The sequence below is a fragment of the Aulonocara stuartgranti genome, assembly GCF_965226115.1.
Source record: "Aulonocara stuartgranti genome assembly, chromosome: 10".
NCBI lineage: Eukaryota > Metazoa > Chordata > Actinopteri > Cichliformes > Cichlidae > Aulonocara > Aulonocara stuartgranti.
This window is the reverse complement of record NC_138946.1, coordinates 19,237,818-19,255,826: the sequence shown is the minus strand read 5'-3', so window position 1 is coordinate 19,255,826 and position 18,009 is coordinate 19,237,818. Positions and strand designations below refer to the sequence as shown.

The following is an 18,009-nucleotide window of genomic DNA, read 5'->3' as shown; positions in this document are numbered from 1 at the left end:
AAGTGTAACCAAACTGCTTGATATTGTTTTATATAACCTGACCAGAGATGTTTAATGAAGAGATGCTGGGAATATTCAGGAAGTGAAACAGGCTTCTTTTTTTTTTTTTTAGTGACGAGTGATTCAAAAGCCCTACTCATAAGTCCCCCTAAGCACATGCAGGAAATGTCAGAGGTTTGGCAAGTTACTAAATTCAAGCGCTGACTTTATTTTTTCCAGCCTTCCCTGTGAGTAATTACTCACTTAGTTAAAAAAAGACATGAAAAGTAAAAATGTTTGTGCCGTATTAGTTTAGATATCTGGAGGAGATCGGGACTAATTTCTGAGTAAGAGCAGAAAATTCAGCTAATTACAGGACTGAAGACTTTCAAGACTCTAAATAATATTTGCAATTCTCTGTCTGTAAAAATAACGAAGACATTTTGAATCAGGAAGCTCGATAATTGCTCGATAAAGTTGGCCACATGTGACATCTGCTGCTAATATCCAATTAACCTCAAAACATCAGTGAAAATACCAAACCCCTGTCTGTGATTAACTGAACGTACAGCGCGAGGATGAATCAGACACACATACAAAGAAAACACACCCATAAACACATGCACAAGCCTTAATGCAGTGAAAACCCAACCTGTACGAGGACTGACAGCTGAATTTAGTGGTGCACAAGGCCAGAGCAGGGGCTTGTCAGAGACAAATGAAGTGTATGGAAATGAGGTTGGCTTAACGTTGTGAATCAACTTGTTTCCACGTTATCCGGCACATAAATGCTAGTAATAGCATTTATGTCTTCCTTTACCTTCAAAACAACAGGAAAACTGAATGCCAGAAATAACTTTATATTTATCTGCCCTTGAGTCATTATGTACAAAAATGCCCCATTACGGCAGACCTTGGGAATGACTGGTTGACAGTGGAAGTGGAAGCTGTTTCTGTAATAAATAAAGTCGAATGGAAGCTGGAAAAAAAGAACAAACATTTCCTCTACCACCTGGAGTTGTTTACCCTAACAGAGCTTTGATTCTTATCCTCATGTTTCAGGCAGAGGTAGTGAGGTTTAAACCTTTTGAGGGACAGTGCTGCAATGCTACGCCTCTTCTTGTTTTAGTATTGATAATGGAAAGCTTTTTTGCTAAGAGTGCAGTGTGCTTAACTAATGCATGAGTCATTATCGTTTAATAAGTCGTGCATTAATGCAGGTTGTCTCATGACACCCTGTTGGTCACTTTTGAGAGGTTTATGCGATTAGTTAACCTTGAATGAATCATCAGTTAATGAATGTTGCTTTATACATATGCCACCAAATTAGCCCGGATCCAGTTACACTTTGAAAAGGCCCCTGTCAGATCTGTGCTCTCGCCTATAGTAGGAAGAGCCCTAAACTGTTTTGGCGCAGAGGCCAAACTGCATCAGTGTAACTTCTGCAGACTTCACATGATTCACAGTGGCCCAAAAAACAAAACAAGTGAGAGTCCTTCAAAGTGTACATCTTTTCAGCTACGTGCGGTCAGTTACCCAGAGTAGGGTGGTCCTCTTCACACCACTTCCTTGTGATTGCCTTCTTGATTGCTGCTAATAGAGTGCGGTATCAGTCCTCGTGTTGTGCATTTTTGTGCCGCAGGTCATCTAAATATAGCAGCGCACACATCTCGAGTTACATTTTTCTCACCACAAGTCCTCCACAATGACAGTTGTGTGGATGAAAATTGTTGCTAGTGGTAAAAAAAACATGTTTATTTTCTGTAGTGTTTAAACTTACTCTGTTTTGACATGATCTTGATATTTCTGTTGTATGCACAGTGGTTTGGCTTTCTGATTTCTTAGTGTATGTGCATATTTGTCACACTTACAAGTTTCAGATCATCAAACTAATTTTAGGCAGCAAGAACTGCAACCAAGCATTTGCAGTAACTGTGAATGAGTCTATCACATCGCTGTGGAGGAGTCTTTGCTCAGTGTTCTCGGCAGAATTGTTTTAATTCAGCCACACTGGGCCATTTTAGCCTTGTGCATTTCTTACTGTTGAATCATGAACTGTGACCTTAACTGAGGCAAGTCAGGTCTGCAGTCCCTTGGATGTTGTTCTGGGTTCTTTTGTGACCTCCTGGATGTGTCATGGATGCACCCTTGGAGTAATTCTGGTAGGCTGGACACTCTTGGGAATATTCACCATGAATCAGAATCAGAATACATTATTGATCCCGAAGGAAAAGGCTCTCATTACAGATTGCTGAATTCCTAATGGGTTAGAAATGGTTTTGTAACCCTTTCTATACTGATTGGAATGGGAAGTTCCCCAGTTTCTTTCGACCTTGATGTGCTGCTTTCTTGACATCTTTTAGTCTTCTTCACTTTGTCAGAAATGTTCTATTTAAGTGATTTCTTAATTCAGCAGGGCTGGCAGTAATCAGGCCTGGGTGTGGTTAGTAAAAGTGGAAAAAAAAAGAGAGGGAAAAGTGGTTCATCACAGTTAATTCTTGGTTTAACAAGTATGGAGATGGAATTACTTTTTCGCACAAATCTCTTTCTCTTAAGAAATAAAATCATCATTTAAAAACTGCATTTTGTATTTTCTCACAAACGGAGCACTATGTGTTGTCATGGGGTGTTGTGCTAGTGAGAAATTTGCACATTTATATCTTGCGAATGCCACGAGAAAAACATGCCCATGCAGGACACATCGAGTATAGAAATATCTGTTCTTCTTTTCATCTTTGTCAAACTGCTCTTGTCTTTGTGACGGCTGCACTTTGTAGCCATTTCTGAACTGTACTGAATTCCTGGGACTAAGCAATTTCCTTCCATTCTTTGTAAGATATTGGTCCATCTCCCTGAATCATCATCCCAAAAACCAAGTCTGTCCATTCTACAGCGATTTGTCCACTGGCACTAGCTGTATGTGCTGGAGCAAGCTCCACTTCAACAACAGAAACATATCACGTTAAAACACCTCAGCATCCTGTGACGTGAACAAAGACTGCCGGATCTTACAGCAACGTGTAGGTGTCTTCGCTTCTCAGTGTCACAAAATAGCCTTGTGTTTTTATGAGAATGCATATGGGCTCCACTTTCAGAGGCCCATTGGACGCGTGGGTCTGAAATGCACTTTTTTTGTTGCATGTGACTGCATTCCAGCTAATTTAACGGTATCAACTAAATTAATGTATGAAGTTAATTGCCTGATCACATAAACACACAGCCACTTAATCATTCCTGAAATGGTGAACAGCAGGAATTCATGATACATCCCGCATTCATTCATGCACATAATCATGACATATTGCTTCAGCACGTGTTTGCCCTTATCGTGAAATGTTTCTGATTTATGTACAAATGGTCATTGGCTCGTGTCTCCGTGGCGCAAAACAATGCTGATGAGAGGCCACATTAAGAGCACACTGAGCTGCTGACAGATGGAGAGCGGCTAGAAATGACGGGGTGGGTAGAAAATTGTGCAATCCCTGAAAATTGAGAAGAAATCAAGCAGCAAAGTGCGGCTGCTCCCGCCGTAGCCCATGAGCTACAGATGATCCGGGGCCACCTAAGACCAAAACCAACAAGCAAACTGCGGCGAGACATCGGCCTCTTGTCATTGATTCTTGGGAGAATGTCACCAAATGACCCTAATTGATAGCCTGTGAAAGAGGTCACTCTATTTTTTCCCCTCCCACTCTTCTCCTGATTCTGAAACAAGCCAGAGCAAAGGAAGGAAGCAACAAGGGAGGAAGATGCAACACACCACCCTTTAATATGTGAGAAGGAAAATGGCTGTGTACCAGCTCTATCTCTACAATTTGCTCCTTTCATTGAGGAAAAGTACTATTTCATTCATGCCATTTCCGTTCATTCATCAGCTGGGGCCAGCCTAGACTCACAGTGCCATCTCCACACCAACATTCTTATCAATGGAAGTGACGTCAGCACTGCCTGCAGCTGGAGGGTGGCGGTGGGGAGGATCACGTGGTCCGCCGAGGGTATATACAATAAAGTTGCGCTGACCGTGGTGCTGAAAACATTCACTCAATTGTACATTAGCACCAGTGCTGCCGCCATACAAACACCTCACAAATAAATAAAGAGACGTTAGATTCTTTTTTGATTGTTATTTTTTTTTCCTTGATGCTGGTCACAGGCTGAAGAGAGAGAGAGAGAGAGAGAAAGAGAGAGGGAGGAAAGCCGAAATTCTCTCAGGTGCTTTCACTATTCATGAAATAATCTTGGCTTTATCCGTGCGTTGCGAGTTTCACCACTTCCCCACCCCCCAGTGGGACTTCAGGTAAGTGGAACGAAATCTGTCTCTGCATCATTCACAAACCATACTAACCAGGTAGATTAGGACAATTTCTGACTGTTATTCAGTTCGTTATAATTCTCTGTTCATAATTACGTTTTTTTTTTTGTTAAAAAAATAACGAGAAATAGTTCGTGTTTTTTTCTTTTAAATTTGCATCTTCATCGTTAGAATTAATCTTTGTGCGACTGTTGCTCGTCTGATTATGAAGTAGACATGAACTGTGGCCGTTTCTATATGGTGCTTAAATTTAGACTAAACTGTGTATGATTTCAATTCTAGGGAATCGAGTAATATATATATATATATATATATATATATATATATATATATATATATATATATACATTCTAATTTTCTTTTTTTTTTTTTTAAAACAATGTTATTATTGTGACATTTACGAACAAACCCAGTTCTTATGAACGTATAGGCATGATAATAATTATTAAATGCAGTGTAAAAAAATCCCCAGTAAAATATCAAATTTTGTATGTTGTTTATTTCACTCACTCAGTATAAATTAAGAATGAATCTCTGCAATGTGAAGACAATAATATTTAATAAACATTTCTAGCTGCCTCTCAGAAGATCTTGGGAAAATTTTCACGCAAGATTGTTTTTTAAAAACCTTTGAAGAATTCGCACATTTGAAAAAATGTGCACATTTTTACGATTTCAGTATTTTTTCTTTTAACAAGCACGATTTAAACAGACGGTTTTCAGCTATTAATTCGAAATAATTTAGAATCCCAACCATTTGTGAGTAGGTAGTTGGCCCTGATAAGTCGAATAATTTCGTTTCTCTTGATTTAATAAAATGAAAAAAAAAATCAAATTGGGTTGTGCTGCCAAAAAATTTGCGCTTATCTGCATTCCACCGCTGCCAGTGAGGAGAAACATGCTCACGCCACACAAGGACAAAGCCCTGCATCCTCACTGGCTGCGCCCTCCTGTCTTTGCGCAAAAAGGCTTTATCCTCTCAAACTTAATGCCCGGTTAATTTACAATTTGGATGGACCACTCAGGAACCGTAGGGTTAAATAACTCAACCGTGGCCACCGGCTTTACGCATGACTTCCCCGAGCTTGCAGCTTTCTGTGCCAGTGTCTTGGTGACATCGCTTTGACGCATGGAATACCAAAATCACAGCAATTACGGACACGCGAGCTCGGACCAGTTTTTGTTCTCAGTATTTCCTTTCTTTCTTTCTTTTTTTTAAGAACTAGACGTTAGAAAATGGGAGGTGCGCGCGATTTGGATGGGTTGGCTTGGAGGAAGAGGTGAGGCATTTTTAACATATACCAGAAAAAAGACGCAAATCAGTTACCGGATGCGCATTTTCGTTGCTGTTGCAAACAGTTTGCTCAGTTAAATCAAAATGCGCCAGGGAATGTATTATTCCCAACCAGGTGATTCGTGCGGCTTAAAGATAATGAGTAGGTAATGAGTGGGTTAACGCGCGACTCGAGACAAAAAAAAGGCACGATGTTTAGAATCGAAACGCAGTTTCTTTGTGCGGATTATCCCCCATCCCTTCAAAGAAATGCGCAATTTTTTTTTCTTTTTCTCGGTTTTTATAGGTTAATTCAACGACTCACGACCTGGTTTCTCAGAGCTTCATCTTCATGTTTTCAGTTGTATCCAAGCTGCACAGCAGTGACACAACTGGAGCTGGAAATGTTAGAAACCACTTTTTTTTCAGTCAAAAACGCTCTATATCGAAAATAAAAGAGAGGAGAATTTGTTGCATTTTGCTGCTACGTCTGCCTGCTTTTGTCCTCAATGGTTTCTACAATAACTGGAAAACGGTTTTTTGTTTTTTGTTTTTATATGTTAGCCTCTTTGTGGTAAAAATGTTTTGTTTGAAAAACTGGTCATTTTTCCAGGTACATTTTCTTTGAAACTTTATGGCAGGCTGTGGACTTAATGAAATATTTCTTACCAGTCAGTCCTCTCTACATTTTGGCTTTTTCACCAAAGCTGTATGTTATTTAAATGACACCAATGCTCACATTGCCACTGGGAGAAAACAATAAAGAAAATAAAGTAACAACAACACAAAAAAGCAAATTTGTGATTCCAGAGATAAGAAATGATATGTGAATAAATTCTCATCCTTCTTCTGTCCTTCTCTCTCTGCCTTCTCTCCTTCTTCAGGTGCTTAACCTCCCTCCTGCCAGTTCTGCATGGTCATGACCTGTCATCACGCCCCTTCCACAGCCCACCTCATCCTATTGGTCCTGCTCATTGTCATTCCACAGTTAGCTGACACCGCCCCTGTGTGGGGTGAGGCAGGGGAGGGTGGGGTGGAGGGGCGCACCCGGACAGATCGTAAAGAGGACAACCTTGCCCCCTTTCACTCGCCCCAGCCCCAGAGCCTCTCCAGCCCTGACAACGTGTCCCTAGACTGGGGTCGGGGCCCGGGTCAAGACAGCCAATTAGATAAAGTGACGGACCCTGCGCAGGTGCTTGCGGTTCTGCTTGAGGCCCTGGACCACCTGGGGGACAGTGAAAAACAGGCTAGCAAAAACAGAGACTGGGAAGGGGATCGGAGTCCGGAGCTGCCCTCTGCTGAAGGCTCTGAGGGTGGTGAGATAAGGAGAACAGAGCAGCCACAGGGAGAGAGGGGGGTGGAGCCGGAGAAGGAGGGGCGAGGGGCCGATAAGGCTATTGAACAGCTAAATGTAGGCCATTTGGCAGCTGCTCAGGGGGATGACTTGAAGGAGAGGGAGGGGGAGGAGGATGACAACACAAGGTCGGAGGATCAAGGGTGGTCTGTGAAGAATGTGGGAACAGATAGCGTAAGGGAGGACGAAAAGAAAGACGAAGGAGAGGGGCAGGAGGAGGGAAAATACTCAGAAAGTTTCTTAGATGAGGCCATGCCAGGCTCCACCTCAGAGGGAGATGACCCTTCCCTGCAGCGCAAAATAAGAGGCTACTTCCAGAACATTGACTTGGGTCTCCAAGATAATGAGATCCTGCCTCCTCTGAAGGGCTACAAAGCATACAACACTCAGTTAGCACGTGCAGGAAAGAAGCAGCACTGGCAGGAGAACCCGTCCCGCAACAGACCTGTGAAGGGGGGCAACTTCATGGATGACTTTGAGGATGAAGGAGAGGAGCTGGAGGAGGAGGTTGAGGAAGAAGAGGAGAGCCTCTCCCACATGGAGGAAGAGGCGAGAGCGCGGGCGGAGAAACAGGAGGTGCTCCGGCAGCAGGAGGAGGCCGAGCGAGCCAGAGAGGAAGAGCAGAGGCTGGCAGACATCGCCTCTGACATGTTGCTGCAGTACATGGGGAGGAAGCAGCAGTCCTACATGAAGCCCCGGCAGAAAAGCAGCATGGGGGCCGCCGGCAACACGGCTGAGGACAAACGCTCAGAGGAGATCCTTCCTGATGAAGATGACCTGGACCAGCAGATGATTGACAGGCTTATTGAGATCAGCAGCAAGCTGCACCTGCCTGCCGATGATGTGATTGAGATTATTAGTGATGTGGAGGAGAAGAAGAAAAAAAGGAAAGAGTTACAACAGCTGCCAACCAACAGCAACCCTGTTGCCCCACGCTTTAGGCCTCTGGTACCTCCTCCTCTGGTTGCCCCACCTGTTTATCACTACACAGCCTCAAAAAACCCCAAGAAAGCCCCTTATAGGTACAACAAGTCCAACAAGAAATGGCACAAGGATAAAGTCAAGTCATACAAGCAGGACTATTGGTATAAGCCTCAGAAGCAGCTTGACTACTGGTATAAGCCCCAGAAACAGTTTTTAGCCTTCCCCTCTTATCCATATTACCAAAAGCCATATCGAGCATACTACCCAGTTTATTTCCCATATCCCAAACCACAATATTATGGGAAGCCCGTCCCCTCCAGAGACCAGACCTTCGGCCCCCAGGAACTTGACCTCCAGGCCCCGAGACGCAGACACAGGGGCGGGGTTAAGAACCGCGGACAAGGCTGGAAGCAGCAGCCACCACCACGCCTGCCTCTTACCCCTTATATCTCTAACTATATCCTTCCTCACCCACGGACCTACCAACCCCTGCCCCCTCCCAAACCGATAACCACACCCAGGAGAGGCAGGCGACCCCCCTACTACTATCCACAAGTCACACCGGGAGATGACTATGAGGAAGATGGGCTGGTGCCTCAGCTGGACAGTGAGGAGGAACTAGAAAACTTTATTGAGAGGATCTACATGAAGCGCAGAATGTATTGAGAGACTTTTTTGGACACTGTCCGCTCAGAGGGACTCACAGATGTGGGATAGTTATACAGTAGTGGGAGAAAAGCTAAAGCAGAGGTGGGGGAAAAAAAAGATTCAGAGAAGGTGTGTTTTGAGCCTGATGAGAAATTTCAGAAGTAAAAAGTTAGATTTATGTTGGTTTAATCACTGTATTTTTGTTGATTTTCTCAGTCAGGGAGAGGATGAAGGTGTCCTAGTTTAAGCTCCCTGTAACCATGTTCAGCCTCTTGCTCAGTTTACATTTTGAAACAGAACATACCATGGTGTATGTCTGCCTCCATTCAGGTCAATCTCTGATGTTCTTGCATATTTCAGAGATCTATAGAGGACACACGCAAACACACACACTACACACACACACACACACACACACTTACATAGAATCACATTGTGACACATTCACAAGCAGATGCGGCCATTGTAAGAGAATCATGTTTACAACATCACTTTGTATCTTTTGTTTTATATTCTGTACGTCACATTACAAAACTAAAGTAGTTCAATTACTTCTTATCCACACACACACACACACACACACACACACACACACACACACACACACACACACACACACACACATGCGTGCACACAGAGAAAAAGAGAAAGAACACGGATATTGTCAAATGTTGACAGTATACTTTTTGTTGTATTTGATGTGTGTAGTTGCCTTTCTCATTTCTGATTGGATCAACCTTAAACAGCTGCAACTTGCAAAGGTGCCAAATACACACATTTCAGTTCGTTTTTTGTTTTTTTTTCAAACTCAAGATTCAGATTTTTGCCTTACAAAGCACCATGGTTCTATAAGGGAAATATCATATTGCATAATTCTCTCATCATCCCAATGTAGAAACCCTGTGGACTCCAAAAGCACAAAGTTAAACACTAAACACTTCCAACCTGGTGGACTAAGGGGTTTCAAGCATTCTGGGATCCAGAAGTTATTGTGTCAACATATTTACGGCAGATCCACCGTCGCCACATCCATGCAGCGCTCCGTGACTCTGCAGGAGTGCTTCATGTTTTGGATCATTTTCTCATTGTCCATCTCCAGTTCACATTTACTTTGTTTTACGCACACGCGTCATATGTATTGTATCTATTTTTTTCCTTTATTTTAAAAAGAAAAAAAAAATACTTGAAATCACGCTATCTGTTCTGCAGCCTTTTTTTTTAAAACAAAACAAAAAAACAACTGATTTCCACCAAGAGGCTACAAAACATTTTGTTCATTTTTCAGAAGAAATTCATTGAAAAGTTTCAGGCCGGGGAGTCAGGGATTGTGCTTAAACCGTTAAATGCACGTCTTTCTACTTGCATCTTAAAAAATGAACAAAAAAAAAGAACAAAAAAAGAGGAAAAAAATAAAACAGTATGGAGAATTCAAAATGGTTGTCTTCTCTGAATAAACTGTGAACATAAAAAAAAAAGAAATCTCAAAGGAAGAGGGCCACTGTGTCCACAGTGAAGCCATCTGTCTTGTAAAAGGAGAGTGTTGTTGTTGATGTCACTTTAGCATTGTAAGATGTACAGTGTGAAATAAATATGCCCGTGCAATGTGTAAATAACAGCATGATGATTACTAGTTTTGCTATATGATAAAAAATAAAAGCAATTATTTTATTAAAGTTCAGTTTTTTCATGGCTTTTTGGCGAGTGCTCTGTTGTATTTGTGCCGAAGCAAAAACAGCACGAACACTTGGTTCTTTAGCTTAAAACAAAAAATAAAACACTAAAGAGAAAGACAGTAAATCTCAGTGACAGCCACATCAATCAAGTAAAGAAAAACCCATAGAGGGACTTTATTCTATCTCAAAAAAATCAAAATGAAGAGTAAAAAACAGGGAGGGAAAAGGCAACAACAGCCAGACGGGAATGAAAGAGAACTAAAGAAAAGGAAAATTTCAGAAGAAGGCAGGGAAATGGTAACTGCAGTGATTGATGAGTCACATGATTGGTGGATGAGTCATCCATCTGTACACTTTACTGCGCAGGACCACACACACATACACACACACACACATACATATTCTCTTTGAGCTGTATAGTAATTTAGCTGCTGGCATTTAAGATAAAGATTGAGTCATGTTGGCTTCTGCCTCGAGGCTGCCAGTCGGCCGGTGGAAAGGTGTTTGGTAGATAGGTTTCCTGCCATATCTTGTTTCCACACCTCCCCCTCACTCTCACATCACACAGGCAATATACCCTTCTGGTATAATCCCTTGAAGTGCTTCTGGTCGCCCGCTTTTTTGGCATCAAAACAAACTTTATGCATGCTGTCAGCGGTACAAACAGTGACAGTGATTAGCAGGTTGTCAATATGTTTTAATCACGTGTTATCTTGTGAGCTTGCGCCTCGGTTTATTTGAACAGTGCCTTTCATGGTGTTTCTTGGACACCATTTCATGAATGCAGACATTGGGTTACAGCTTGTAGTTTCTATCTAGATATTCACAGAATGATTGCAGGAATTATGTTTTCATTTGTCACTTAGCCACTTGCCTTTAGGCAGCAGTGCTAGAGAGACAAAAACCCTTGGACCCTCGATCCTAGCAGTGAGGTGATTTGGTGATCCCGGTGGTGGCGAGAGCGATGTGGGCATGCTGGTTGGTTGGGATGATGTGGGAGGATCAGTGAGTCACTTAATTCTTTGGCAAATATGACAATGAGATTGTAAACCAGTATGTTAGCCAGGCCCTCCACCACCACCACTACCACCAAAACAGCAGATGAGAAAACATCTGACTCTTAAAGACTGAAAATCAGGAGTCCCGGAGAATCAATGGCGAGGGCCACTGAAACTGTTCAGCACCTCACTAATGGGCTTCATGGTGCTTTAAGAATATCAAAAGAATAGTTTCACATTTTAAAGAGTTTATTGCCTTTCTAATTTTGGCTAAACATAAAGAAGAAATCACAGTCACTTTTTTTATGACGCATTTTACACGCTATATTTTTATTTACGGGTCACGGGGAATAAAACAAAGCTGTGTGAGATCTGCTATGTCTCTCACCATTTCAGTCAGTTTCTGTTTAGACACATGTGAAAAACATTATTATAGCGATGCTGGTGAAGAATACAAGGAAAAATGACAGTTTGTTTGTTGAGTGCTCTTTTAAGCAACTTTAAGATGGATTAGTTTTATTTAAATGTAAAATGTGATTTGAATGAGTTTAACTCATAGTTTAAAGCAACATGGAAGGAAGTCTGAGATGGTTTTGACAGGGGGGGCGGGGTAGGTGACAAAGGATGATGAATATGGAGCTGCCAGGCACGAGGAAAAGAGCAAGTCCATCAAAGAAGATTCATGGATGTTGGGAAGGAGGATGGTTGGTATGACATAGTCAGGATAGGATAAGATGGAGACAGCCGAAAGAAGAAGAAGCAGGTAGTTTAAGCAGTAAACTACCTGCTTCTTGGAGGCAGCAGAAACAAACACTAAACACAACCTTGACATATTGTCTTTTAAACTGATATTTCCCTATTTATAAGCCCAGATAAACACAATGCAACTCTATTATTCAGTTGATGCTTCTGGCCACCCGGCATTTAAACTGGTTTCTAACCTGAGGGTGTCACAGTTAGCGGAGAAGCCGACTGTGTGGAGAGAGGAGGTGGACCCAATTGCAGACACACGAAAACTAAACTTGATCTTAAATAAGGGTTATTTTTTACTGGAAAGGACTTTATAATAAAGTAGGATTGAATTGGATTGGATTGAAACTGTGAGTCGTTTATTGTAGGCTGGTAAAACAGTACAAAAACAAAAGGCAGAGACAAAACGAAACAATAGACTAAACTGGGAGAACGAAGTCTAAACATAAAAAACTCTGGAACGTGAACATAGAAACCTGACGTTTGGCATCAATTCATAGACCTTGAAAGATGGAATCACACAGCAGGATGAACAGACAAGGAATGAATGAAAACACACAGACTAAATATACACAGGAGGTGATATGGGGAAGTGGAAACACATGAGAAAACAGCTGATTAGAATGAACATAATGACACCACAGGGGAAGTGAAACTAAACACACTAAACATGGAACACCAGACCTCTTCAAAATAAAACAGGAAACATGATGAGACGCAGACATGACAACACAAACTTGACAACATAGGACACGCAGACATGAAACATATAACAGATTGTCTGTGAAGGGCCTTGTAGTCTAAGGAGGTTGGAAAGAAAAGCGTCTGGACTTCTTTAAGATTCCTTGAAGACGTTTCACCTCTCATCTGAGAAGCTTCTTCAGTTCTAAGAGCAACTGGTGGAGAATCCCAGATTTAAGCCCTATGGGAGTGTCCCCAAGAGGGTCATGGACCCCCTATTGATCCTCTACCTAATCACTTGAGCCAAGGTGTGAAAATGGGTGTGGGTCACAATCAGCCAAGGTTTCAGGTGAACCGATTGTGAAACTTAGCCTCACCTTACCATGTGATTTCCTGAGGTCAAATGGCCCAGGATGTGAGTGGGCGTTAAGGCGTCTGGGAAGGGATCTCAAAACTGGATTATAGATGACAGACAGTTGGTGTCGTAAACCACCGCCTGTGTTCAAAGATGGCCGTTCACAGTGAACATAGATGGCTTCTTTCACTCCTCTTTCAAACCATCTGTCCTCTCTGTTCAATATGTGAACAATGGCATTGTCGAAAGAGTGACCTTTGCCCTTTAGATGCATGTCAAGGTGGCTCTTCTATATATGACAGATTAAGACATGCAGACTTAACATGGCGAACCAACGAGGAACATGCACACTATAAATACATACAGAGGGAAAAGGGGACTGGGGAGGAGCCACTGACACAACTAAGCACAAACAGAGCATGATGGCTAGGGGGAAACACACGTGACAGAAGTAATGGGTCACAAAGGGAAAACATGTAAACGAGTAGGAGACAGGATGAAGGGTGAGGGAGACCTAAACACTGGGGTCGAAGACACAAGGGGAATCTAATAAACACTGAACTAAAATGGCAACCTAGGCAAAATAGAATGAGCTGAAGATAACTACATGATCTTAAACATAAACCATAAACATCAAAATATAAGAAAACTCAAAACACTGGGTCAGACGGCCCTCGCAGGGCCCAGTGGACAAAAACAGTACACAGAAATATGGATGACAGCTGGGCCTGTCTCCCTTCTGCTATTAGATTGCTATTTTCAAATGCTATTTGTCATAATTTTCTTATAACTGCCAGAAGCAGACATCCCGGTTCTACTTTCAAGGGTGATTAGGCTCTCAAAGGAAGACTCCAAAGCTTGTAAGTAGTTTGAAGAAACCCCTAAAATTGTGGCACATGACATCTTAACTAACTCCTTTCAGTCATAAAGCATTTAGGCAATAGAAGTAGGCCCTAAGTGTTTCACTCATACTAATGGGCAGTATATGGGGACTGGCAGGACACATGACACCCCCTCGCTGTAATTTCTCTCCACAGTTACCTAGACCATGGGCTTGACTGGCTACTGCACTGACTTTGCACCAAGATGCTGGAGGGGCAAAGTCTGTTTAATATCCCATCTGACTGATTTGGACATTCCCGGCCATCGTTTGAATGTGAAAGATGATTGAAAGATGCTCAGAGGCTGTACTGAGGCTGTACTGAGGCCTCAGTGAGATCAGTAAAAAAGGTCAAATTTGCAGTGCAAGTTTGAGTTAATTTTTAAAAAATGTTATGTCAAATATTAAATTCAAATACATCATTTTTTCAGTATGATCACTGATGCATGCTGGTCACCTCATAACCAGCACAGTAAGTAAATTAATTCAGAAAGATGACATCATCATGACACTCGGGGTCGATCTGACCCCAGAGCCCTGCCCTTTAAATGATCGATTTGATGACATCTAGCAAAGAACCAAGAGGGATGTCCTGTCCTCTGTATAGTGTTTTTTTTAAGTACATGTTTTTATGGACGGCACTTTAAGATGTCATTAGGACATTTTTTAAAAAACATCAGCATGTAGCATTTTTAAATTGGGAACTGTGGCCCAAGTCCAGCAAGATTGTTCCACAAATCAAATTTAATCTAACCTGATAAAGGCAGCTAATCCTCTCAGTGATTTTCTTCTGTGTTCCCATTTGTTTTACACTGCTCTATCAGAATTCAAGGCTCTGTGAGTTAGCAACGCTACACGCATGGCCTATAATAACTGCCACACATGCTGGCCCGTATTGGAATAATTGCCTAATACAGACAAACAGCTGTATAAAGTCGGTGTGATAATGTATAATTTACAATGTCTGAGTGAATCCAGTTCAGTGTTTCTCAGAACTGACACATGACGACGTGACTAAGCATGACCGCTCTGATCACGCGTCAAGTCTGTGCAGAGGATGCAGCTTATGAAAAAAAGGAAGCTTCCATGAAGTCCTCTTCTCCCACCTTGTTGCCAAGCGGCGGACAAAAAGAGAATTGTTGGGATGTGGCTATTTACATTCCCTCATTCATGTTTCTGTGACATACTACACAATCGCGATTTACATTTTTTTTTCCAGCACAAAGGGATAATTGTGTGTCAAGCTTTAGATCACATTACGTCCTTATAGTAATCATTTATATGTTGCCTGGTGGGTGTGCTATAATTAAAATGCTATTTGAATCTTTCAAAAGGCTCCAACTCTCACAGGCACAAAATTTGGTATACATCCAGCTCCTGGCACGGAAGAGTCTGACAGCACAACAATTCATCAGCAATGGCCCCAAGAAGCCCATGCATTCACAGAAGCAGAAATGTGAGGAAAAATGTCAGCCACTGTGATATAAATATTGAGTAGCCTTCAAAATCTGATTAAATAACGCTCCTGGAATTTCTATAACAGTCGGACTTTGATCCCACCTTTAACTTAAGATGTCAGCATGGTATTGGCTAAACAGAATTCACGATATGTATGTATGTGAGGTGCAGGGCTTAAACTCTATAGTGTTTTAATGACCAAATCCCCTTTACAACCACTGATATTAAGCTGCTAACAGGACATGGTTTGTGTTTTCTTCTTGGGCCAATTAAATATTTCTATGCCTTATTTTGATGTATTTTTCTTCTCCCGTTGCTCATACTCATGCTGGGGCTGTACTTACAGTGAGGTCCATAATTTGTTAAACAAACACACAGTTGTTTTGTAGTTTTGCCTCTGTACACACCACCAGAAATCAAAAGATCAATGAGTGACTGAAGTGCCGACTTTCAGCTTTAATTCAAGGGGTTTTAATTAACTGTTTAAGAATTACAACAATGCCGGCTCTTTTAGGTATCTAATCTTGCCAAAGTGTTCTTGAGTGTAACCAGTGGTTTGCACCATGTTGTAAAACCATGTGTATTTCTATTCACCGAGATTTCCCTGGATTGTAGAGCTGAAAAAGGACATCAACAAAGGTAATAATTCTATCACTGTGCACTTTAGTTGTTTTCTGTGTTTTTTAGGGTATTTTGGTGTTGCTGAGCTAGCCACTGCATTCCTTCATTTTTAAAAATGTTGTCGATTGTTTAGTCAGCCGTGCCTTAAGTTTGCTTTTGTCTGTCTAATGTGTTTATTTCATTTTATTTAGTCTAATGATGGCCTCCCTCACTTGCACAGACATCTCTTCGGGTCTCATATTTAAAACTACAGTTAAAAAAAAGGCTCTAAAACTCAATTTCAACACTGTGAATCAACTCCATATATTATGTCTGCTTCATTTGACATTAAATAAGGAGGGACCAGACCTAATTATCCAATTAATTCTGAGCCTCTGAAAATGGGGCACTATGTATGAAATTGGCTGCAAATCCAAAAACATCTCATGCAAAAACTTTGTTAAACGCCTTGAATTAAAGCTGAAATTCTGCACTTCCATCACATCTTGATTATCCGATTTAAGAGCCACTGTGGTTGTAGAGAGGCTGAATTATAAAGCTATAAACATTTCATTAGCCATCAAACTGTGGCCCTAATTATAAAAAACAAATTAAGGATTTTAGCTGATTATATTCCGCTTTAACTAAGTTAAAAGGCACAAAAGCTGCAGGTTGTACCAGCATTCCCATTGAACATCTATTTCACCTTTCTCAATATGACTTCACGGTCTCCTTTGGCTCTCGGAGGAGGCGGACGCATCTTTCCCACCCTCCCTCCCTTATCTTCCCTGCTCCTGCTTCTATGTGTTTGTCTAGTCTTGTCTAACTCTAACCCTCAAAGAGTTTCTCAGTCTTGTTCTCTAAAACCTAAAGATTTGATCAACTGGTCCCGTAACGGAATTGACACCCTGCTGGGCTTGGGAGAGCCCGATTGTCCTGCAGAGACGTTTGCTGCCAGATACTCGATGGTCGGTTGCGTCGTGTGTCTGGCGACACTCTCGATGCAGGACATTGAACGACATCTACCAATCTGGAACCACGATAACAGAGTTCGGGCTGATTGGAGCTGGCTTGGACCTTATCGAAGAACAAGAAGCGGCTACAGCTGTTCAAAATCCTATAAGGCTGGCTGACATGATAGACAATTGGCAGGGCTGTGAGTACTCAGACTGTGTTTTGAACGAAGTATGGAAAAGATCTTGGAGAAGAACAACGGGAATTGAGATAATTGGTGACCAGTGATGGACATTAGACCAACTGTAAAAATTGGATGCAGTTGTTCCACTAAACCCAAACATTCACCATCTTCACTCATGCGGCCCCCCTGGCGCCAGCTGAAGGCCTGCCAAGGTTGAAGCTGACTGGAACAACAAATTCTTCCCATGATAACAGGACTGTTATCAGAACTCTTTGTACCTCCTTCAAGGCCACCTTGGTCCGCTGGAGACTGTTGACCTTTGCTTAACCGGGCGTGGTGACACTTTCTCTCAGCTGAACACGGGATACACACACACACACACGCACTAAACATGTACACAGATACTGATACGCCCTCACTCCCCCGAATCCAACGCTTCCTCCCATGCTTACCTTCCATCCGATGTGGACACTGGATCAGCTGGAGGCGCAATCGAAGACTGCAGCGGTCCCAGATCAGCTGTACACACTAGAATACTCTCCCATGCGGCTTGTCTGTGTTTTATTGTGTTATGGTGTGTTGATATCTGTGCATTCCTGTATTATCCTTTTGTGTTACACATTTCGATGTTTATTTTTTCCCTTGCTACCTAGCCTGACCTGTGTCCCCAATGTGATGTTTGTGCATTGTATGTACGGTCGGCAAGGTCTGTCATCTCAGTTGTGGGCAACAGCAACTGACAAATAAAGGCTATCTCATCTCTCATCATCGTCACATTCGAACATGGGATGATGTGAAATTGCTGGAGGTCTGTGAGCTGCCTCATGTTGCTTTTTAAACTCCTATTAAGCTGCTGATTTCCACAACTCTTTTGAAACTGAGAAATGCCGCTAATTAGAGTTTATCCTGTTACATGACACCTTTGTCGCTGCGTTTGTAACTGTGAATGGCTGCAGAGTTTGAGAGAACAAAGGCCTAATGGGATG

The 18,009-nt window shown here is 42.0% G+C and overlaps 1 protein-coding gene across 3 annotated transcripts in view; it reads left to right on the top strand.

The window, feature by feature from the left end:
- LOC309716375 (uncharacterized protein) overlaps window positions 1-9,114 on the top strand; it is a 56,855-nt gene extending 47,741 nt beyond the window's left edge. For 2 of the 3 annotated variants that reach the window (XM_082550139.1, XM_082550138.1), the window contains exons 2-3: window positions 4,133-4,276; window positions 6,449-9,114. In XM_082550139.1, the coding sequence (XP_082406265.1) occupies window positions 6,478-8,508 (2,031 nt within the window). In that variant the 5' untranslated portion in view covers window positions 4,133-4,276; window positions 6,449-6,477 and the 3' untranslated portion in view covers window positions 8,509-9,114. Of the gene's footprint in view, window positions 1-4,132; window positions 4,277-5,160; window positions 5,572-6,448 lie in introns of those variants that run through there. The other variant, XM_082550137.1, reaches the window with a different exon arrangement.
- Window positions 9,115-18,009: the final 8,895 nt, after the last annotated feature.